This window comes from Candoia aspera, chromosome 3, assembly GCF_035149785.1.
Source record: "Candoia aspera isolate rCanAsp1 chromosome 3, rCanAsp1.hap2, whole genome shotgun sequence".
Lineage (NCBI taxonomy): Eukaryota > Metazoa > Chordata > Lepidosauria > Squamata > Boidae > Candoia > Candoia aspera.
Genome location: NC_086155.1, coordinates 195,900,513 through 195,918,320, shown reverse-complemented (window position 1 = coordinate 195,918,320; position 17,808 = coordinate 195,900,513). Strand labels below are relative to the sequence as shown.

General features: G+C 38.0%; 1 protein-coding gene across 1 annotated transcript in view; it reads left to right on the top strand.

Annotated features, from left to right (window-relative positions):
• The window catches only part of TAF2 (TATA-box binding protein associated factor 2), a 65,184-nt gene that overhangs the window by 12,338 nt on the left and 35,038 nt on the right, over positions 1-17,808 (top strand). The window contains exons 9-17 of the mRNA XM_063299631.1: positions 1,426-1,525; positions 3,627-3,712; positions 4,488-4,623; positions 6,855-7,009; positions 9,993-10,107; positions 10,955-11,064; positions 11,722-11,787; positions 13,011-13,263; positions 17,263-17,403. Of these exons, the coding sequence (XP_063155701.1) occupies positions 1,426-1,525; positions 3,627-3,712; positions 4,488-4,623; positions 6,855-7,009; positions 9,993-10,107; positions 10,955-11,064; positions 11,722-11,787; positions 13,011-13,263; positions 17,263-17,403 (1,162 nt within the window). The remainder of the gene's footprint in view (positions 1-1,425; positions 1,526-3,626; positions 3,713-4,487; positions 4,624-6,854; positions 7,010-9,992; positions 10,108-10,954; positions 11,065-11,721; positions 11,788-13,010; positions 13,264-17,262; positions 17,404-17,808) is intronic.

Sequence of the window (17,808 nt, the reverse complement as noted above, 5' to 3'; positions counted from 1 at the left end):
CAGCAGCCTGGGGCTGGAAGCCATGGGCATGCTATGCAAACAGCTTACTCTTTTGAAATTCCTTCTTTTCCAATCTCTCTGCTCTGCAAGGAGGGGGGAAGGGTCAGGCAAAGGAGGGATTGCCTACAGAAATTGCTTGCTCGTTTTCTCATCCCCCAACTCGCAGAGCAGAGAGATTGGAGAGGAAGGGTTTTCAATAGAGTACTGAAAGCTGTTTGAGTAGCTCACCCATGGTACGCAGCCCAGGGCTGCCAGCACAATCGCATTGCTTTTGATGTGTACAAGACAGGCACTCAAGCCTTCCAAAGGGTGGGGGAGTGGTTAGGAGGTAAAAGCTGAAGGTGTGAAACTGACTAGTCTTGTCTCTTTCCAGACAGGAAGCAGAGTCGCGGTCACGTGATTTCCCACTTAGTGACCACTTCACTTAGCAGCGGAGTTGCCGGTCCCAATTTCGGTCATTAAGTGTGGACTTCCTGTATAAATACTGTATTTCTCCAGTGTTTATCACAGTTGCTTACATCAAACTGTACATGCCTGGTCTGGAGAGGTCCTTTTGGAGCTCTTCCCAATTTGTCTTTGAGCAACGATTTCTTTCTGGAGATAAGACTTGCCCCATCTTTGCTTGCCTTTTGAAAGCTGTGCTTTGAAAGACTGAACTCTTTCAAAGTGAGTTATAGAAAAAGAGGATGCCATCTGTGATGGCTGGGTATTGTTATGGTTTTGCTGTTAGACGATGGTATGTGTACCTTTGGTATCTTAATTTGTTTCATTTATTATTTTTCTTCAATTTTTTATTGTAGACATTTTAGTTACTTTGGCTATAGTTTTTAATTGTTGTTTATTCATCATTGAGCCAGTTTGGTGTAATGGTTTAGGCACCTGCCTAGAAACTGGGAGACCCTAAGTTCTAGTCCCACTGTAGGCACAAAGTCCAGCTGGGTGACCTTGGGCCAGTCACTTTCTCTCAGCCCTAGGAAGGAGGCAATGGCAAACCACTTCTGAAATCTTGCCAAGAAAACTGCAGGGATGTGTCCAAGCAGTCGCCAGGAGTCAACACTGACTCAAAGGCACATATGTATGTATGTATATATTCACCTTGTAAACTGCCAGGAATCTGAGAGGATTTAAAGTTAGACAAGCTTATAAAAATGAATAAATAAAATCTGCAACTTTGGCTACTCTTCAGAAACAGAACAATTTTCAGTTGCCAAGTTTTTCAGTAGCTTTGGGATTCTCCATGGTCCCACTTGAGGACATATACCTCAATTGAGAGATGATCTGTCTTTTGGTTACTTAGATGTCTAACATTGTTTAGCTGTGAAAATATTGGTACTAGGAAAATACCAGGTAGGAGCAGTCTGAATTTAGACTACTTTGTGAATCAAGAGAGATGTTCTTTTCTTTTCTTTTCTTTTTTGCTTACAGGTCAGATGAGTGGGTATTAAAGGGAATCTCTGGCTATATTTATGGACTTTGGATGAAGAAAACCTTTGGTGTTAATGAATATCGTCACTGGATTAAGGAGGTAATACATCCAGCACTTTTGGAAGCATCTCTGAATCTCCAGAGGATAAATTCACCAAAGCTGTTGGTGCTCTTCATATATTTAAAGCAAAGTTATCACAAATAGAGGGACATAAACCAAGATCCAAATAACATGTATGTGCCATTTTGGAACTATTCTGTAAAACAATGTGGATTAAAGGCCTGGGTGGTCTATGGATCAGATAAACAGCTTTCTGAAATACTAATGTAATCTAATGATATATTTTGATACAGCATTTTGTTGTGTTGAGGTGCCGACCTAACCTAACCAATTAAGTATTAGTTAAGTGTCAATAAGTCACTGTACAGAAAAATCCACAAGGCTCTGAGAACTGGAAAGCGCTTGGTGTGATTTTGGTTGTGACAAGATAGCTGGTAGGATGTTAGGAAGAACAGTTCTATATTAGTCTTCTCTTTGATTTTTTAATACTTAATGTGGGGGGAATTTATATTTAAAGAGGAGTGTTTAGTTATGTGAGCTCCCTCCTGGTGTCAGTGGTAGCCTAACCAAGATTCTGGTTTACTACCTGAGTCAGAATTGGGCTCTTGTTTTAGAGAACTTTGTACTTCTCTACCAAGAAAATGCTTTGTCTAATTCAGCCATTCCTGATCTGGAAGTTCTTCAGATGTTTGGAGATCCATATATCTACCCTGGTTCAGGAAACCAGCATACTGTAGTTCCAAGTAACAATTCCTCTGAATATTAGGAATAAGACACCCAGCAAGAAAATGTGTGTGTGGGGAGGAAGCAGCAGTCCCATGATGGGGCTATGTAGAGCTTCATTTTCTACAGTTGAAAGCAAATTGTTCTTCTATTATCAGTTTACAAATGTTTTGGTAAAATGTTTGTAATGTAATATAACTTTATTGATTCGTCAGTTGACCATATCAAAAGGTAAAATGTTTGTATGGAAATGTGTATTCCTTTTCTTGAGTGGGGGGAGCTTTGAGTCAGTCTTGACTCTTGGTGACTGCATTTCCTTGACAACGTTTTCAGAAGTGGTTTGCCTTTGCCTTCTTCCTTTGGCCGAGGGTGAGTGATTGGCCCAAAGTCACTCAGCTGGAACTCACAATCTCACAGATATGTCTATGATGTCACCAAGTCAAGCTCAGATCAAAGGAGCTTTGTCTTTTTAATGCATGTGTGTACATATATTTAATTGGAAAACTGCATTGTAACGTTCGGAGAAATTAGAATGATAATTGTGTTCTGGTTCATGTATTTGTTGGGAAAGGGCAAACTTGGTTAGTTCAAATTAAAGTGTGAACCAAATTAATCCTTCCTCATCCATCCCCAAAATTTTCTCTGGTAATTTATCCCATTATCTTTGCCATCAGTAGTAGGGTTAGATAAGCAGCCATTTCTCGGCAACTATATTCCATTGCAGACCTCTGAATTAAGTACAGGTAGTCCTCGCTTAACAACCACAATTGGGACTGAAATTTTGGTTGCTAAGTGAAGCAGTCATTAAGCGAATCTGACCCGATTGTCCTTTGCGGTGGTTGTTAAGTGAATCGTGTGGTCATTAAGCGCATCAGGCAGTTCCCCATTGATTTTGCTTGCTGGAAGCTGGCTGGGAAGGTTGAAAATGGCAATCACATGACCGTGGGATGCTGCGATGATCGTAAATGTGAACCAGTTGCCAAGTGCCCGAATCATGATCATGTGACTCTGGGGATGCTGCAGCGGTCATAAGTGTGAGGACTGGTCACAAGTTGGTTTTTTTCAGCACCATCGTAAGTCTGAACCATTGCTAAATGAATAGTCATTGAGTGAGGACTACCTGTAATCTTGATAGGCTTCTGAGAAACCCCAGGATCCTGTGAACTAGATTACAAATCATTATAGAATATGGTTGTTAGTGGAACAGTGGAATGTGGTTTAAAATAAGAATGTGCTTGTGATTCAAATTTACAACCTCTCTGGGGTGCGTAAATATGTAAGAAAAAGATAACTAGGTTCAAAGAATATGCTTTTTGTTCTTACGTGCCTTGATATGTGTGTTGTGGTACTAGTCTATAACTAGTCTGCGCTTTTTAACTAAGTACACGCTCACAATATAATATGTTTTGCATTTCAGGAACTAGACAAAATAGTGGCGTATGAATTAAAGACTGGTGGTGTCTTACTGCATCCAATCTTTGGTGGAGGAAAAGAAAAAGACAAGTATGTTTAGTAAGCAATGGGTAGAGTTACAGGTCAATTAATATATGCCTATTAGAAAAGTAATGTGAAATTGGGCCTAAGGCTTAAATTATTTCTTTATGATGGTCCTGTGAAGGACACATTTGTCAAATATTATCCGTATGTGTGTGTGTGCGCCTGTGAAATGTATATTAACTGAACATATATAACTGAACATGTAACATATATTAACTGAATATATGTTCAAAAACCTTTCCAGTGAAAAGAAACAGGTTCACTGGAGAAATGAAAATAACGTTTGGCTTATTTCATAACTATTAATACGTTTTCCAAAAGTTATCTTCCATAAAATTCACGTACTGAGGGATGAATTATGGAATAGCCATTATTTCTTAGCATGATGATAAAGAGGAACAACAGTGTACTTTTTTTTTAATTGTTCATAGAATGCTACTAATATCCAGGTAAAAGCAAATCACTGTTTCTTTTCGAAACAGGTGAATGTTTTATTTATTACTTTGGTTTTAATTTTACATCCTACACTTAGCTTAGATGTTCTTCAGAAATGAATAAAGTTTACAATAGCATGAACTCTGTTTTTAGTATTGTAGATAGTTAGTTTACAATAGCATGAACTCTGTTTTTAGTATTGTAGATGTTTATAGTTAATACTGTGTAATTCATGAACTGGTAGAATCCCATCTGCCTTTTTTATTTCTGTTGTAGTCTCGGCTGCAATACGTTTTTTATATAAACTATACCATGAATGAAAAATTACCTTGCTTTAATTTTCCAGCCCTGCATCACATTTACATTTTTCTATAAAGCATCCTCACACATTATCCTGGGAATACTATACCATGTTTCAGTGCAAAGCCCACTTAGTTATGAGACTGATAGAAAACAGAATAAGCATGGAGTTTATGTTACAAGTAAGTATTTGGATCATCTCTTGAAAAATATTTGATTCTTTTACAATTAGTGTTTCATTTCTTTTTTATTTATAACTTGTTAAAAATGATTGATTTCAGTTCCTTATATATAATTTATAAAATATAGATCACAAATAAGGAAATTCTCTCCATTATACCCTCCATTAATGCTGAGAGGTTATGAAAAGTTACCTTGTGCTTCAGAAAACTTTGAGATACTTTGTTTAAATAAGACTTGTAAATGGGGTTTGAATTTGGTTAACAAAGCTGGCTAAGATGAGTGGTTAACCTGTACCCAAAGATGATGTTGGATAAGATTTCTGCAGTCATATACATATTTAAATTGTGAAAAATTACATTAAACTTAAACATTGTAACTGTACAGGTAGTCTTCAACTTACTACCGTTCATTTAATGATGGTCCGTAGTTATGACGGCCTTGGAATGGGCGCTCTGTGGCCTGTAAAGCACTTCTGAGCGTCACAAAACATCGCCCCCCCTGTGCAGTCACATGATTGCATTTTGGGTGCTTGGCAACCAGCTTGTATTTATGACTGGTTGCAGTATCCCACGGTTACGTGATCACATTTTGCAAAGTTTTTTTGCCATTTTCCGGCAAAAAACACCCATTGGGGAAGCTGGATTTGCTTAACGATCATGGTGATTCGTTTAACAACCACTGAAAAAATGGTTGTAAAATCAGGTCCAGTCATGTGGTGACTTGACTTATGACCGCAACAACTTATGGAAATTCCAGTCCCAATTGTGGTTGTAAATTGAGGACTACCTTTAATCCAGACAAATGGATGGGAATTGCCTTTGGGAACAGGTTGTAGGAAAACAATCTGTTGTCACTTTATATTGTTTGGTTTGGAAAAGTCTTAAAAGAGAAATCCTGAACAATATTTGCTGTATTGATACTTGTTTGGATTTTTTTGTTACATTTCTTACAGACGAAATAGGTGATTAACAAAGCAACTGCATCATGTTACCTTGTCATCATTTTCTGAGTCTAGATCAGCGTTTTTCAACCTTGGCAACTTTAAGATAGGTGGACTTCAACTCCCAGGATTCCCCAGCCAACTGTGCTTAAAGTTGCCACGATTGAGAAACACTGGTCTAGATAGTATGAGCACCTATTTACATGGCTGGCCTTTAATTGTCCCTTGCAGTTTGAGTTGTTCTGTACCTAAATCCAGATTTCCACTTTTGGTCTACAATAGCGTGCCATGGAATCAGATCTCTGCTTACAAAACGGTTACACTCATTATTGATGTAAACAACTCAATCTGTTCTGAGGGTTTTCCCATGGAAACAATTAAAATAAACCTAATGCTTTTAGAAGCATGTTTTTTCTTACCTTGTATTGGATACTGAGTGTATAAACAGTGATGTCCTAAAAGGCATTCTGGAATATAGGCTGTATTAATCTAAACAGGAGTAATTGGGATAAACAGCCAGGAAAAGCTCTCGTGTGTGTTCTTAGAGACAGAAAGTTAGCTCAGAGACATTGACATTAGGCTGATCCAGCAAGACATTGTTTATGTTTAATTTGCAAACAGAATGCATTTTGGCACTAATCAATTTTCAGAAATGTGTTCATGTCAAGAGTAGTTGCAGGAGTAATGACGTTATACTGTATGTAACAGATGTGTTTTGAAGTTTAGATTTAATTTGTATATTGAGCAAGGACTTACTGAACTCTGAGTTCAATAAACTATAACTGGCTGTATTTTCACAGCGCTAAGACATAAATATAGTTGAAAAGTACACTAGCTGAATTCACATGCTATGCTGAGTTCAAAAAGTAAGCTAACTTTTGTTTCAGTGAAATATTTAAATTTGGTCTTTCTGATACTCCCTGCTTCTCTGTTCTCCATAGAATGTTTAAAAGCAGTACGAATCTTGTTTTTTATCAGAGGTGCAACACAAAGGAACACAACCAAAGTTCCTCCAACATTTGCTGCTGATGTTACTTTTTAAGTGACAGAAGGCAGAAATTATCTAGTGTAGGAGAAATGATCTTTTAATTGTTTTAATTAAATTAAATGTTTTTGGTCTGGTTCTATGTTCAAAGGTCAAGTGTGATTTTCAGTCTTCAGACACTTGAACATTCCTTTTTTTAAAGGTGTACAATTATGTTGCTGTCACTTGCATTACTCAATAATTTAAGAATCACTTCAAATTAATGAATCTGACCAATTTATGAATCTGACTTAATTTCATCATAGGTTTTCAACAAATTGTTGAGTCTAGCTAGCACAGCCTCTTCCCAGAAGTTCCAATCTCATATGTGGAGTCAGATGCTGGTTTCTACATCTGGGTTTTTGAAGTCCATCTCCAATGTGTCTGGCAAAGACATCCAACCTTTAATTAAGCAGTGGGTGTATCCTTTTCTATTGCACTTTGGGCTACTCACATGAAGGTGAAAAGCAGCTGTTCGTAGGGCCAACTAAATGAATGGTTTGAGATATGAAAAACAATCTTTGACAATATTGTTCAGACAGTGGAGTCCTTGGTGCTCTCTGAGCCTTGTTGTTTTCTTGCAGATGTTACATTGCTAGACTAGGCAACATTTTCAGTATGAAACACTGAAAAACACTGAAAGTTTCGCACTGAAGATGTTGACTAGTCTGGCAATGAAACGTCTGCAAGAAAACAACAAGGCTCAGCACCAAGAACTCCACAGTTCAACCCTGAGCTAAAGATTTTCTCTTTGACTGGTATTGTTCAAGCTGTTGTCGCCTTTAGTAAGGACCAATCCCATTTTGATGGTGGTTTTATTTAATGCTTAAATGTTTTATGGTAGTGGGAGTATCTTGGAAGGAGTGTGGCCCCTCTGAAAAACAGACAGGAACTCTAGTAGAATTCAGGGCAATGTTACCCAAGGATTCTTGTAAATCTTCATTACAGATTAATGAAAATACCACAGGTAAATGGATTCTCAGGTTTGAATTTTAAAAATGTAATCATAACACCAAAACAATTGTGACAATGCATACTAGTAATTTAAATTACTGTACGAGTTAATGACAAGGAATGGTTGGTGCAATCTTGAAACTCACAAATCTACTTGGCAGTTCTAATCTGTTAGTTTGTGGGGATATTACCTTGTGGATAGAATGACGTTCACAAAAGTAAATACAACAGGATTTTTGTTTCCATAGATAGTTTTCACCCATGTAGTGTCCTCGATGATTAAGGTGCAGATTTCTGCCAATCTCAGTGCAGCCACTCCTTGTTTAGTTACTACCTCGGTTAACGACCATTCACAAATTCAAGTAGTCCTCAGTTAACGATCATTCAAAATTATGATAGCGGTGAATGAGGAGACTTACAATGGGCCCTGGAAGTTGCATCAGTTGCAGTGTCCCTGCGGTCATGTGATCATAATTCAGGCGCTTGGCAACCAGTTCGCAATTACAATGGTCACAGTGTCCGGCGGTCGCGTGGTTGTCATTTGTGACCTTCACTGTTGGCTTCTGACAAGCAAAATCAATGGGGAAGCTGGCAGGAGATCACAAATGGCGATCATATGACATCATGCCTAAAAAAGGAATTTGCCTGATGACTGGAACCGCTGTCATAAGTCGGTGTGATCATGTGATGTTGCGCTTTAGAACCCTGTCACTTAGAAACAGAGTCCCTGGTCCCAGTTACCATGGTTAGCCAAGGACTACCTGTACAACAATAGAGGTAAAGAGTAGTAAAAAGTCATTTTCTGACCAATGTGTGCACTTATGACCAAATTTCTGCACCTGACAACAACACACGCTAGATTGGGTAACACTGGTCTAGCTTCATGGGAAAACTTTATCTGAAAGAGACGGCAGCAACCAGCAAACTTTGCAGCGTCCCTCTCAGTCACATATTCACTTAGCGACCATTTGGCTTCACAACAAAGTCACTGGAATGGATTGCAGTTGCTAAATGAGGTGAGGGTGTAAAGGTGATCTGTATTTGGGGTTGATGGGAGATGGAATCTAAAACATCTGTTTTAGATGCATTAATCATGGAAGATGATTCTGGACGATGAATTTCATACGTTGTTCACATCTTCATCACGTACAGAAGTATATTCTTTACCCAAAATATAGTGTACCTTGATTTGCCGTTTCCTGAAGCCATATGTTGTGGATAGAGGAATTCCAAAAATGGTAATTCCTTCAGTAAGGAGAGACTGTGCTTCTCTTTTAAAAGTGTGCTTTGCTAATCCTAAACTGTTGCTTCAAAAACAGTTCAAAATCTAGCACATGAAGGAGATTCTCAAATTGAAGCAAACTCAATTTAGTTCATTTTACAGGTGTCTTATTTGGCATCAGCACAGATTGTCATTCATTAACCCATTACTTTTAATCAAGCCTAATTTTCTAAACACCCCGGGAGCTCTCCAGAATATATGAAATTTGCAAAATGATACAATGAGCCAGTTCCAGCATTTGTTTTTCCTTTAATTGCTCAATTTTTTTATGATTTGCAGCCGGCTGCAACTTTTCTGTTAATGGAATGCTTCCATCAGCAGCCTAAAAAGAAAGTGATTTCATTTGAAGTCTACTCTAGAATATTTAACCTAGGGCAGATTTGAGGTATTTCATTCTGTTGGACAGAGGTGGGGGAGACTTGACATGTGAAGCTCTGCAGTCAAAAAATGTTACGTGTAACTACAGGTGGTCCTCGCTGACTGATCACTCTTTCAGCAACCATTTGAACTTACAACAGTGCTGAATGGGTGGTACTTACGACTGATCCTCATACAGTAGTTGCAGCTGTTGCAGGGTCCCCAGTCACATGATTGCAATCTGGGCGCTTGGCAACCGGCTCATGGTTATTACATCACAGCAGCCCATGGTCACATGATTGCGATTTGCAACCTGCCCTGCTGGCTTCCCACTAGCAAAGTCAATGGGGAAGCCAGCAGGAGGTCGCAAACGGTGACTTCATGACATCGCACTTAATGACAGCATGATATTCTCTTAACAGCAGCAACTGGAAGTGCCAGAACTGCTGTCACTAAGTGTCATGGTCACAGGATGTTGCTCTTTATGACCATGTTGCTTAGCAGTGGACAGTCTGGTCCCAACTGCTGCTGTTAACCAAGGACTACCTGTACATGTAACTAACTTACCTTTATTAATCTACATTAGGACTGTTCAGATTCAGATTTCATACAAGAGCAAGATAAATATTTGAAATGCAAAGATGTCTGTATGCAAAATAACTTTTAACAATTTGGGATTGTTATTGACATATTCATCAGAGAAGACACGGTTCTTCCAAACCCTAAATAGGTGAAACTTGCGCATTGCAGTTGAGTCTATAAGCTTGAGAAATATATAAGGTATCAGTTTTTATCCTATTAAGTTTGGCAGAGATCAAAGCAGTGTGGTCAAATTTTATGGCAGTTTTGCATTTAATAGAAAACGAAATGTACTCGAGTTAGAAATCAAGCAAGACTATACCTCTCCTGGAACACAGAAATATGTGGTAAGTTTACTTTTTTCCATCTTTTCCTGAAATCTGTCAAATTGGCTAAATATTGCATTATAGTTCCTTTTGTGTTAAGTTACTACCATTGAATTAAATGGCCATTTTATTAGCCTGACCTCTGTTGGCAGAAGTAATGGCCCCCACTTATTTTAAATGCTTCTTTTGTGTCTCATTAATGAAAGTTGAGTATCCTTTCATTCATTAAGCTCTAAGGCTGTATCCTTTTTTTCTGTCCACCTGTGGAATATTTTCACTTCCTTCTCTATAGCCCCACTCCAAATATCCTCTAGAGTCAAGGATACCATACTCCAGAGCAGATGAGAAGAATAGCTTAGGGAACAAGAGACAAAATGGAACTGAATGTTTCTTTGCATGAATGGAATTCTGCTTATGTTATGTTGGATTTTATCCATGTTTTTTATAATTCTTTCTGTTATATGCTATTACCGTCAACTAAACCTTGGTCAATACTTAAATAAAACTAGGTAAAGGTGTTGAATTCATTTCACTTCTAGCCTCTGTTTATGTTTTGAATGTCAAAAATATCCAAGCCTGCTTTTTAATATGTAAAATAGTACGGCAGTAGGATTACTTTAAAGTTTTTCCAGCAAGAAATAGCTGACAGAGAGCAAATATATTAAACACAGGATTTAGTACGTGCAATAAATATATTCAAGTTCAAACCTCTGCTTGTCTTTGAAGTACACTAAGTGACAGTGGTCAAATCAGTTTCTTCAGCCTCCCCTGTGCAGGTGAAGAGGGTATCAGTGGAAATGCAACTTGGGCTGTCATAGATCATTATGAGTAATGGTACTTTACCTGCTAACCATATATCTTTTCCAAGGGTCCACTAAAAGTGACAGTGCAAGAGCTTGATGGATCCTTCAACCACACGCTTCAAATAGAAGAAAACAGCCTTAAACATGACATACCCTGTCATTCAAAGAGCAGACGGTAGGTTTATACCACCAATGGGATTTCCTTATGAAATTTATATTTGAAGTGACTACCACATTTTTGTTATTATTAAACATGTTATATCAAAGTCTCAGAACTATGGTAGTGCTGCATTGTTCAGTATCAACATGGCAGTGTGAAAACTGTAGCCTGCGTGTGAGGAACTCACACCTTGACTCTTCCAAATATTAACATTGTTTTGCAGAATTGATTAACACAGCATTGATGTCTCCAGTTTGATCTGGTCTTCTGACATTGCTCCAGCAGGATAGATACAATCAACTCTGCCACTGTCGTGCAGGAATCTTAGTTATAAGAAGGTGGTGGTCACTAATACGCACTTATGTCTCCCTTTCAGGGATAAAAAGGTTAAAAAGCGGTATTCTGGGTATCCGGACAGTATGAACTATTTGCAGTCCAATTAAAGCAATTGCAAGAAATGGCAGCTATACAAGGAAGTAGGCTCAAGGAAAAAACAATTGCCACAGCAATAAGAACCAGCAAAAATATTTCACGATGCCTAGTTTGATTGACAACCTAACCATAAGCTTCTCTGCATTTGTTTGACCATGATTTAATCTTTTTCTTTTTTTTTTTACAAAAGAAAAAGACAAAAACATGATTTCAGTATCTCTTGCTGGTTTTTATATGCAGCAATAAGAAGAAAAAAATTCCTTTGATGAATGGAGAGGAAGTGGACATGGATCTTTCTGCCATGGAGTAAGTAAATTTATGAAAATCACAGGAGTTTTTAAAATCTTCCATGTACAGTATTGTCAAATACATAATACAGTATTTGTCCAATATTGTAAAAGAGGAAGTACTAATCATTTGTGCTGGGGACATTTCCTTGCCCTGGTTCTGCATTCTGACACCTCTGGACTGGAGGGAATGTTCGAAGTACAGAAGAGGGGGTTTGGGAACATTCTTTAATTTGGAGAGCCAAGAACTGCTTTATAACAGTTTGCTAATAGCTTACCTAAGTAGAAATTGAGGCGCCCGAAATATCCAGGAACTCTGATAAATTTTGTTATGCAGTATGAAATAATTGTCTCCCTAAACCTCTTCCTATAATCATGGATCAGTGGCAGGTAACAGGCCTATTCTTGCATTCTTTCTTAATTGGAGTATAAAAAGGTTTAAGTAGCCATGTGAAATATATTAAATTTATAACGTTCCTACTTTATAAAATTAATACTGTTTTGCAGAGAGGAAGAGAAATTGCTCAGTAATATTTTTAAAATCACAGTTTAGTGTTGTGCATGATCTGGTCCCTTCTGTTCTTGGTTTTTATTAACTGTATTTTGTATGACACTGGAATTAGCAAGCTGGAACTAACAATGGACTTCTAAACAGCGTTTGAAGTGGGTTTGTAAATCAGGCTTTAAAAGTTAAGAATCAGATTGTACCTTGTTAGTTGAGATGTCATGGCAATTCAGGGGTACTGGACAACCAGATTGTAAAGAAGAAAGCCCTTCTGAGAGAGAGGAAGAAAAATGTGTAAGTCATGAAATGTTCCTCAGTTGCCAAATCGTAATACTGTATACTTGAATTATGATAGCCCCCAAATTTGTCTATGTAGTTATGACTGTTTATATTGTGCTACCAGGGTGAGTGGTGTCTTTGTAACCCTCCAGAAAGCTTACCTTGTAAAATTTGACACAAGATAAGACACCAAGGGAATCAGTAGAAACTGAAATGAGGCAGTACAGAATATTTCTGTTACGTTTGCTTAAGGTTATTTTCAAGCATATAGGTTGTGATGTTATTTATTAAGGTTACAGGTAAACGTTTATTAAAGCACAGAGTTCACTATCCTGAATGTGTTACCAGTTTTCATACTGAAAATATCAGAGATTCCACATTCAGGAAAAAGAAAAGAAATAAATAGTGCTATTAATTAGTTTGCTGCCCTGGCCTAAGTTTTTATCATCTTCTTTCAGTGCTGATTCCCCTTTACTGTGGATAAGAATAGACCCAGATATGTCTGTTTTGAGGAAGGTAGAATTTGAACAGGCTGACTTCATGTGGCAATATCAGCTCCGCTATGAGAGAGATGTGGTTGCACAAGAGGAATCCATTTTGGCTCTTCAGAAGTTCCCCACCCCAGCATCACGGCTTGCACTGACTGATATTCTCGAACAAGAGCAGTGTTTCTACCGAGTGAGGATAATGGCGTGCTTCTGTCTTGCAAAGGTGAGAAGTGGCCGGGGGTTCTGTCACGTGCTAATGCGGGTTCTTAAGCCTGAGCAACTGCTAAAGGTGAGGTGTGATGCAGCAAACTGGGAACAGGGTTTTTACCCGCCTCTTCTCACTTTGAAACCACAGATCAGGGTCTTCTACTGTAGGGTCTATGGATACTGTTGTACTCAAGTGCCACTAGATGGCATCAGCATACTGTCAAAATAAATAAATAAATAAATAAGGAATGGCCAAACCTTGTGAGATAGAGAGATTAGATAAAATTTGTATATTCTCGTGCATAGTTTTTGTTGAGGTTTCAGCTGTTCTTAATTTTTTAAAGTTTGAAAACAAAATAAATTTTAAATGGTTAGTTCAAAAAGTGCCCACAACATGGCTTGAGTGCGTGTAGTGGTGCCCACTAGCAAGCTCAAACTGCAGCAAAGGTGGCTTGAATATGTGAAGTATCTAAGCACATTCCATGATCTCCTGTATTTTTATTTATCTTGGTAACATCATGTTTCTATGATACTCTGTAGTTTACCTTATCACCATATATGGAGCCTGTTCAGAATCTGGTCAGATTGCTGAATTTTGCATGTAATAATCAATCTATTTTAACCTTGTATTGTTTGATTTCACTGTCAGGACCAGAAAAATGTGCAACATATGACTGTGGTCTTTTGAGGTTGGAAAAGTTAAATTTATTCATTTTTCTTTCCTTTCTGTAAATGGTATACTCAGCTTTTAAAGAATGGTATGAAATTCCAAGTGTTGTGGCTCATATTTCCAACTCTTATAAGTTGTTTTAGAGTCCCTTGATTTAATATCTTTTCGTCATAGCTATAAGCAAACTAAAATTATGCATGATATTGGTACCCTCAATTCAAAGTACTGTGCAGCTAATTGGATTCTTGGCAATTTCTGAATGTGTTTTCTTTAAACCCACCCTCTGTGCCACTGCAGAACCTTTTAACTATCTAGGTATTTTAGAAGGTTATATAGCATGAAAGGAATGAGTAACTAAGATTGGCATCTGTTTTCTAATGGAAGAAAATCCCTGTCACGTTAAGACATACGGCAATTCTTGGGCACCTCTAAAGTATTTCTCTAATTATGACAGATTATGATGATCAGTTTGAGAAACAGAAACTTGTATTTTATTGTTACAAAGCTGCAGTGCTTAATACAAAGTAAAATTTTGCCTCACATTCAGAATTGTGTAGGCATCCAGGTATATGGAAGGTAAGTGTTTATATACCTAACTTGAAAAAAGGTTCATTATAATTTTCATAATAGTTGTTGAAAGTGAGGTCCCAAACACATTTCTATCTCAGTAATCCTTAGGACTAAAGAAAATTTGTTGTTCATTTGATATTTTGACAGATGGTTGCAATGCATATCATTTCAATTTATCAGAATTACCTTAATCACTTTGAGTGGTAGTAAAATGTTCATGTCAACCTGAATAATGTTGTCTTTTCCATGTAAGTTAATTGTGTTAAAAAGAAGAAAAATCAATACTAGAAATCTGGTAATTTAAAAACAGTATTTCTGGCTAGCAGAAAAAAAGTATATAGTATGAGGTATACAGCAAAGTGTGCATCAGCAACATAGCTCAAAGTGAAACTAAAAATCTTTTAAGAATTTATATGGGAATTGTTTGAAAACACTCACTATCCCACACTGCTTTTAGTTGCAACAGCTGATGTAAATGGTTTGCTGTACTCCCCATTTCATCCTCACAACAGGTGCATGAAGTAGGGTGGACTGAAAGTAATATAAAGCTCAGAAATACACAAAACTAACAAATGTGCTTGGAAAGGATAGTGAACAATTTGCTTGCCACTTCTGAAACAATGCTGGCTAGGATTGGGGTAGCCACTTGCCTAAACAGGAACGGTGAGGCACTCAGAGAAAGTCACATGGATTGCACAGTACTACAGTAAAAGAATAGAACAAGAGTGTAAACTTGCCCAAATTGTCTGAAGGAGGTTCACAGCCAAACAGGGTTGGAACCTCTAGCTCTTCCCTTCACAACAAATGCATAGGTACTATTTCCATAAATAAGATGTCATTCCCTAATGTGGCCTCTGTTAGCAAGTTCCTTTGGCATTAACCCTTTTGGAATCATTGGTCACTGTCAGGGTTGATTTTACTGCAGGATTTTTCTTTCATGTGCCAGTACTTTTTACTTTTTTTTTTTCTTTGAGGAGCAGTGCCAACATGGATATCCACAGGGGTCAAGATGGTGGCACAATCCCATGGCTGCCATCCTCACCTTTTTGACTCCCCTTCCTGGAGACACCTCTGGGTACCATTCTTGCCTGCTTCTTGGGCTCCTAGCCACAGCATTCGTTGTCAGCACTGCCATAGCCTTGTATTGCCAGCCAAGGATGGAGCTCACTGTTTATTGATTGCTTCCACTTTGCCCCACGCTCGTACTCCACGCCTGTTTAGGGACATGGGTTTAGTGCTCTCTTAGATACATTAACCTAAAGCTCCACCATATGTTAAGGAGACAAATCAGTAGTAATTTTTACCATTGGTAAGTGATACCCAGTTGAAAAGGAAGCAAAGCCAGGGTAATCCACCCACCTCTTGTCCTGCATTAAAACACTAAAGATAGTACCACTGTCTGTCATACTACTAGGGTAGAATAGGGATTGACAATGAAGTTTAGCCTGGCATACTTTTCTGCTGGTTGACCAACTGGAGGAAAGCACTTGAGCACAGCTGTCTTGCTGTGATCTCCATCTAGCCATTAGGTAAAAGAGGACTACTTTGCTACCTTTTCTTGTGAGGGTTTGCTTAAAGAAAAGTGTTCTTCCGCGTTCTGTACTGTGTCTACAAACGGGGTAGATTTCAGTCATTTACTAGCTAGTAAAAATAGTTGTCTTAATTCAGAATGCAGGGCAGATAGACCAGCTGTTAACTTTGCTTTACTGCCATGTCTGTTTTCCAACTGGAACTCTATACTTGGCAAGATTCTGAATTATCTTTCTCTGTGGGTGATCTTGTACTCCCCGGGTGGCGGAGGCATGGTTGAAATCTTCATTGAGGTTATTGGCAGGATAAGTTGAGGAACTCAGTAACGCTGGTGCCTCTTCCATGGCTAGCTTCTTGTCAGTCTTCTTCAAAGATTGAATATGTGGCTTTTGTAAGTGGGGGGTGTTTCTGAAACATGGATGGGAGGAAAATAATTAAAACCAGATATTGATTGTGGAAAATAATTAGTTACACATGACCTATAGGTAAAAACTCTTCCATTGACTGAAGTTAAAGTATCTGCTGAGATTACAGTGTATTTACATTATAGTGGTGAGAAACTATCTATGCTTTAGGTAGCACATTTATTTATAGATTTGGTTTACAAATTATGTTCAAATCTCAAGGGTGACTCAGTGACCTCAGTGACAATATTGGAAATGACAGAGAAGCTGCCTGACAAGTGTTGCTTGATCTTTTTTTGCTGTGTCAAGCCATGTCGTATAGGACAAATGTTGGGCTACTTCATTCTTACTGATCACATACAGTACATAAATGCAAGAGCTTTTGCATGCATCAGTGCTTTAGCTTATGGCACAACTATAAGTTGAATTGAATTGTAAACCGCCCAGAGGCACTTGGCGAGATGGGCGGTGGTGAAATGTGAGAAATAACTAACTAACTAACTAACTAACCAACCCCCCTTCCTCACCCCCAGATTGCAGGGATTCTGTATCAGATACATATGAGTTACAGTATTCAGCAGGCGAATGCGAAAGTGGGAAGATATGAAAAATGCTGATTGAAAGGCTCTGCCTTTTAAACAATTAGGAATATTTATTTATTTATTTGTTATTCACATTTCTATTACCTATTATTCATTTACAGAATATTTTTTTTCTTCTTTTCCCCACAAGCTGGAAATAAATACGATGAAAAGAAAAGTTGGCACTGAGAGGTAGCAATAGACCCAGCTTTGCAGTGTTGTTAGTAATGTGGCTTCTTTTTTCCCTCCTAATTACACAGATCGCAAATTTCATGGTGAGTACGTGGACAGGACCACCAGCCATGAAGTCTCTCTTCACTAGAATGTTCTGTTGTAAGAGTTGCCCAAATATTGTGAAAACCAATAACTTCATGAACTTTCAGAGCTACTTTCTGCAAAAGGTAAAAAAGGGATTTATCAACTTACATGGTTTTCTGAACACAGCAGCTTTCCATGGTAGAGCTTGGTTCAAGGCTGGATTAGAATAGTGGGAGGAAAAACAAAAATAGTTGCTGTTCTTTGATACATTTGATATCATCGTAAGACACAGCATTTCTTTGCAATGAAAAGCAAAATGTGCTTCAGAAAAATGATAATTAAAAATGGTAAGTAATGATTGTCTGCACAAAGATAAGCATAAATATTATTAGATACGTTTGGACAACTTGTCTGTGGTTTATAGCCAACCTTTTTGTGACTGGCTAATTTGGTACATTCTCCCCAGTGCTTAACTGCCTGGTTAGTGCTCTTTAGCATTTCCTGGTATTAATCATTTGGGAAGTAGGAGTGGGATATATTGCTATTTT